General features: G+C 44.6%; 1 protein-coding gene across 1 annotated transcript; it reads left to right on the top strand.

Annotated features, from left to right (window-relative positions):
* Positions 1–2014: 2014 nt before the first annotated feature.
* On the top strand, positions 2015–5240 carry LOC147429227 (pentatricopeptide repeat-containing protein At3g03580-like). The gene has a single exon (XM_086495800.1). The coding sequence runs from the start codon at positions 2037–2039 to the stop codon at positions 3855–3857; it is 1821 nt and encodes a 606-aa protein (XP_086351926.1). The 5' UTR covers positions 2015–2036; the 3' UTR covers positions 3858–5240.
* The last annotated feature ends 1277 nt before the right edge of the window (positions 5241–6517 follow it).

Below are 6517 nucleotides of genomic sequence, written 5' to 3'. Positions count from 1 at the left end.
TCCTCTTCTAAATCAAAAAATGGATGATCTCTATCCATGGAAGCGTAAAAGGGAGAATCATGATGAGGAATGTAGCAACCGGCTACAAAAATGGGTGTTCTTTTTGGTGTCATAATTATCAGCCATACATAACGTTTGTACTTGTCATCTGTCACAATTGATACAAAATCTTTCAATCCTTTCTTAACCATACATGCTACCCCTCCTTGCCCTCTTTGTTGCTTAAGATTCTTTGACCACATCAATGAATGTACATTGTAATCCTCCAAACTGTTAATCCTTTGTGTATTATACTCCCAAGTTTCAACAAGAAGTACAACATCGCCTTTGCTTGTTAGTTCATCAACACCAACCCCCGCATTCCATGGGTGTCCATTGCAATTCCAAAAAACATATTTTCAATTGAAACTCCGCCTCATAGGTTGTGCATCCCTATTTGCTCAAGGGACTTGCGTCCTCCTTGGGCACACTTTCTTTGTGAGAGATCTCCTTGTTTTTCTTATTATTTTCCTCATATGCCTTGCAAACAATATTTTGTTGCTTAATAGTGTGATCTTCACATACAAAACATTTTGTATCCCTCAAATAGATCCGACTATTATCAAGGATAATCTTTCATTTGGTCTCATCCGGCATGGTGCATACAATTGGCGTTCTCCCGAGCGAGGAGCTCCTTGTTTACCCACTATATGTGCTCCATAGACCATAACTCCGGACATGCCAAAGTGGGTTGAAATCTTTGATAATAGTGGCAAGAGAAGGAGGCGTCTCTAACTTCTCTTTAGGAATTCCACGAATAACAATGTTCTTGGAACGTCGCTCCCGTTCCTTCAACTCCTTCACATCCACATTCTCAACATTCTTTGTTTGAGCCATAGCTTACATGAGGAAGGAATTAGGAACCACATTGCTACCACATACATCAGCCCAAGACTTGTTTGAGCACACACACACACACACACACACACACACACACACACACACACACACACACACACAGAGGCCGAGGCCGAGGTCGACAAATGATCAAGAGGATCGCGAGAGAGAGAGAGAGAGAGAGAGAGAGAGAGAGAGAGAGAGAGAGGTCGAGGCCGATAGAGGGTCAAAAAAGAGAAAACAGGAGCAAAAGCGATGGTGACGGTGATGTGGGATCGAGGTGTGTTTGCCAAGGAAAAAAACCAGAGAGAGAGAGAGAGAGAGAGAGAGAGAGAGAGAGAGAGAGAGAGAGAGAGAGAGAGAGAGAGAATCAAGACAGAGAATAAAGTTGAGAAGAGAGGAAAGAATATTTTTAAAATCTGCTCGTCGGATTCCAAAAAAACACTCGTTAGAAAATGCTCGCCAAAAATTATCCCCCCCCGGTCCATCACTAACTTTTGTCCATTGATCTTCAATTTTAGCCACGCACTCTCTCTCTCTCTCTCTCTCTCTCTCTCTCTCTCTCTCTCTCTCTCTCTCTCGCGCGTATCTAACTCCCCTCTTTCTCTTCCCTTCACATGCCACATCACACTAGCTAACTTCCATAGTGCTTCTCATTTGACCCCGCAAAGATAATCCATCATTGGGCATCCATAATTGGTCCTACGTCAATATCCTAGAAATTGGAAATTAGACTACTCATTTATACAAGGTAGTAAGCTAATATGTGGTGTAAAACCTTCAAATTGATTTCTCTCAAGCATGTACCCTCCACTTTTTTTCTAGCGATGGCTGTGTCGTTCCTTCGACAAAATTTATTGTTGTATAAGACCTTTTTATCTATTTGTGGCCCTTAAAACTCCAACTTCTATTTTCTATGAACACTGCCTTTGGGCATACTTAGTTATTTGCGCGTAACCAGAAACGAGGCTTAGCTATTTGTGTGTGACCAAAAACGAGGCTAGTAACCAGTGCAAATAACTGAAAACTAAGCCTCACGTGACCACCACCTTAGTAAGCCAAAGTCAGAAAATTTTTGATGAGCATAACAGCACTAACTTACGTGCTGGGTTCAAAACTCGTTGGATAGAATCTTCTCTCTAGTCGAACGTGATGAGGTGATGCAGAAGAGACGCGGACCTGTCGTGCCCCGCATTTTGCCCCTTCTGCAAATCTGCATCGCCAAGAAAGACATTAACACAGGACGCCGAGTGAGCGTTTTGCTTACCAAGTTTGGACTTGACAAGGACCCCTATCTGGGTACTCATCTCATTCGCTTGTTCGCTCTGTGCGGCTCTCTTGGCGAGGCTCTTAAGGTCTTCCATCATCTCTCCCAACAGAGTACCTTCTCCTGGTCCGCAATCATCTCTTCACATGCCAAGCTTGGCCAGGACATGGAGGCTCTCTCCCTGTATGCACAGATGGCCGTCACAAATCTCCATGTGGATGCACATACCCTTGTCGCTGTTCTCACAGCATGTGCACATGCGGGTACATCAGAGCTTGGAATGGTTCTCCATTTGCATGCGACTCAAGATGGCCACGATTTTAGCCCGTTTGTCAGAAATTCCCTTGTCAGCATGTACGCAAAGCAGGGTAGATTTGATGATGCTTGCAGAGTATTCAACACTTTACCTGCCCGTGATGCTGTATCATTTGGTGCATTGATCTCAGGCTATGTTTTGCATGGGCCAGGCAAAGATGCTGTCAGGCTCTTCATTTTAATGCAGGAGGAAGGTATGGTGCCTGATGAGTATATCGTCAGCAATGTACTCTCTGCATGTTCCAATTCGAAAGATGTGTTTACAGGCAAAGTCATTCATTCTACTTCCACTAAGAAAGATTCATTTCTTCAGAGTGCGCTTATTCATATGTATGCTTGTTGTGGGAATGTCATCAAAGCACGCGAGGTCTTTGACAATATTTGTCATCCTTGTCTTGTCACATGGAATGCGATGCTTTCTAGCTATGTGCAGCATGGGCATTCTAATGAAGTTTTTATGTTGTTCACCAAGATGAACAAAACGGGATTAGCGCAAGATGCTACTTCGTACCTCAGCCTGGTACAAGCAGGTTCTTGCACTGGGGATCTTGAGAATGCGCACATTATTCACGCACATACTGTGGAGAGTTGGGACAAACCCAATTTGCTACTTGACAATTCACTTATCGACATGTATGCGAAATGCAGCTGTCTTGAGGCTGTCCACAATGTTTTTAGCCGAACGAAGCAACGTACCGTCGTCACTTGGAATGTGTTGATTGCAGCGTGCACCCAGCTGGGGAGTGGACAAGAAGCTCTTCAACAGTATGAGAGCATGTTGCAAAGTAGTGCAAACCCTGACAGCGGCACCTTTGTAGCGGTGATAAAAGCTTCTCTGAGGTTACCTTCAGCAATACAAGGGCAGATAATCCATTTTATTCTCATGGAAAGCAAGTATGCAAAGGATTTAGTTGTCGGCAACACTCTGGTTGACATGTATGTGAAGCGTGGGCGAACAGAGGATGCATGCTGGGTTTTCACTAACTTGCCGGAAAGAGACGTGATAACTTGGACTTCGCTTATTGAGGGCTTTGCTCATTGCAATAGATATGACAAAGTTACTCAATACTTTATGGACATGCAGCAAGATGGTGTAGAGCCTAATGGTGTCACATTTTTGTGTCTCCTCTCTGCTTGCAACCAAATGGGGCTTGTTCATGAAGGTCGTAGCAAGTTCAAGATGATGAAAGAGGTGTATAAAATAGCACCCACTCTCGAACACTACAGCTGCATGGTCGATCTCCTTGCACGCGGCGGACTTTTTGATGAAGCACAAGAACTCATCTACACTATGCCATCCGTGTTTAGTAGTGTGGCTCGCAAAGCCTTGCTCAATCAGTGCGCCCTTCAACATAATGCAACTGCTGGGTTAGGCTGTTTCAAGCAACTTGTTTGCTAATGGTGGTTGTACTATAAGCTTATGTATCATCTTCAAGAGGTAGAGAGGCGATTGGAATTGATACCCAATTCGATAGAAATCTTACTGCCACGATGATAGGGATCATCAACGCTGCCAAGTGAGAAGAGGGCATAATGATGGTGATATCGTTGCCATGACAATACGGTTTGCCAATCCAAAAGTAGAAAAAGGGCATGAAGGTAGTGGGCACTTTTTGACAGCCTCTTGCTGCATCAGGTATCAACTCCAAGCATTGAAAGGCAAATGCAAAAAAAGAGGAGAGGATATGAAACATGCCACATGATAGAGGCGATAGCAAAAATGACAAAGTGAAGGAAAAAGGGGCTCAATGCCAAACTTCAACAACACCCAGGCTGCAATGTACTATGTCAAGGTAAGGGGCGAACCTCTACTTGTACACATCCTGAGGTCACAAGCTCTTACTAGTGGCCCTGGCTTGCATCAAGCAATACAAGCCTGCCCAACAAGTGTTAATCCGAGGAAGAGCCCAACCTGACACACTTAAACTTAAAGCTATGTCCAGAAGAAAAGAATTTTCAATTGAAAATTACCTAAAAAATCTATTCCTTCAAAATGGTGAACGCACAAATAGGTAGAATACATAGAGTTTCTTCTATGGGCGCTTGCATTCTTGCAATTCTAAGGCTAGAGAAAGCATGGCCTTGTTTACATCCCAACTCTAATTGGATGAAGGGAGAGTTCCAATTGCTTCTATCACAATCACGATAATCATTCAATGTGAGAGATCTTGAACTCGGGCCCAGAAAATTACAATATTTCACCACTAAGTTAGGTGACCCACATAGGCAATGTTGGCTAAGGTTAATAACTTTTTGATTATGCTAAGGGCCTTTTCCACTGTAGTTATTCGATAAAGTAAAAAGGAGGGTGTTGGAAATAGGGCTACAAGAATGCATGCGAACTTGGAAAAGATGAAGGAGAAGCGAGCACAGAACACACGTAGTAGAATTATTGAGTGTGCCAATACAAAGATAAGACTTGCCCTAAAATGATGGGCGAATGTAGAAGCTGGGGAAAAAACCTCATAGAGAGGAAAAAATGTGCCCCAACAATTCTAAGTGTTTTCATACACATGACCACCATAACATGGTAACAAATCCCCCTTGGGAGTGTTGCGATGAACATGAGCTAGAATCATATATAAGGAAGTTGCATACCCTATGTGATCACTCCACAAACGGGCATAAGACCAAAGCTTTGTGGAAAGCTTCGAACTTTTCACAAGGCAAAACCTTCCCGAAAATATCAACAAAGTTGTCATACGCACGCACATAAACTAAGCTGACCTCTCCTACAGATTATCAACCTTATGACTTCATGTAAAGCTCGGAAAAGGCGATTCATTCAACACACGTTAGTTGGACATTCCTCACCATAGTCTTGGGAACTTTTCCTACAAGTTTTTGACCATTTTGAAAGAATTTGTATGGTGAAATTCTAGCACAGTTCTCTATTGGCCCTACTCGGTCTACAGTCTGTGATTAACCGGAATCTCTCGAGATGCCCTAAAACAGTCAGTCACTCTCTCTCTCTCTCTCTCTCTCTCTTCTCCCCCCATGCTCAGAAGCTCCATCACGACTCAAACCAGACCCGCCCGCCCTCGGGCCTGCTTCTCAACAGCAGCTCCTCTGGCTCTGCACATGCCAGCTCGCCTCCTGCTTCAACGCAATCGCCTGTTCTCGCATCCATCGTCGCGACCCTCCTGCTGGGCCCCGTCGGCAGTGTCGCACGCGCTCCAATCCACTCTGCATCCTCTCGCTGTCACGATCACCTTGAGCAAGGCGTAGTCTCGGAGCAAAAAAATGAGAGAGAGAGAGAGAGAGACAGAACTCTGCCTCCTACGCCTCCTCCGTCTCTGTCAGAGCCACGAATGCTGCCTGGTCGCATCCCTGCTCAACATGGGCGCAAAGATGCCTCTCCTCGCGCGCGCCAGAGAGAGAGAGAGAGAGAGTTTAAAATTTTGACTTGAAAAATATCTGCCTTCCCTCCTGCCACCTAGCATGCTCCTTGGCTTTAACTCCTGAATCCCCAAAGGATATTGAAAGATTCGCTTTAATTGAGCCCCTTTTCAAAATTGGGCATGCCTACTTTGATCTTTTTCTTTTTAATCATCGGCATTTTCATGCACATGTTTTCTCCCTCAGGACTAAATGACACGGAGCATTTAAGAGAGGGGGTAAGGGAATCAATGGATGGGAAGCTCGCGCGCAATCGTCGAGGCGATGCCCATCGTAGATTCTTTATTAAAATTAAACCCGGCCTAGAATTAAACCAGGACAGGGGACCTGTCCGGGTTTAGTTCTAAGCGAATCTAGGTTTATCATTTATAACACCATGTAAAATGGCATTGCTTTCACATGTGCGCAGACGAGTGACGTGATTAGCTCAAGCCTCAAAAGGCGTTAAGGTGTGAGGTTGTGGATTCCAATCCGATCTCCTCACCTACGCCGCCATTTTTTTGGGGGGCTTACCCACCTCGAGATACCCACCACCTGTCTACGCTATCGATCCCCTTATCCACCCCCACGTCGTGCGCGGCCGTGTCACTTAGTGTTGTGGTGTTTCCTCCTGCCCTTGTACTTATCATGCAATGTACTTGGTACCTTCAATTCTTGGTA

Source organism: Adiantum capillus-veneris, chromosome 22 (assembly GCF_014529385.1).
Source record: "Adiantum capillus-veneris isolate H3 chromosome 22, ASM1452938v2, whole genome shotgun sequence".
Lineage (NCBI taxonomy): Eukaryota > Viridiplantae > Streptophyta > Polypodiopsida > Polypodiales > Pteridaceae > Adiantum > Adiantum capillus-veneris.
The sequence above is the reverse complement of the archived record's forward strand: the minus strand, read 5'-3'. Positions and strand labels throughout refer to the sequence as shown.

Excerpts from the sequence above, each read along its gene's own strand:
- LOC147429227 (XM_086495800.1), top strand. The coding sequence starts at position 2,037 with ATGCAGAAGAGACGCGGACCTGTCGTGCCCCGCATTTTGCCCCTTCTG.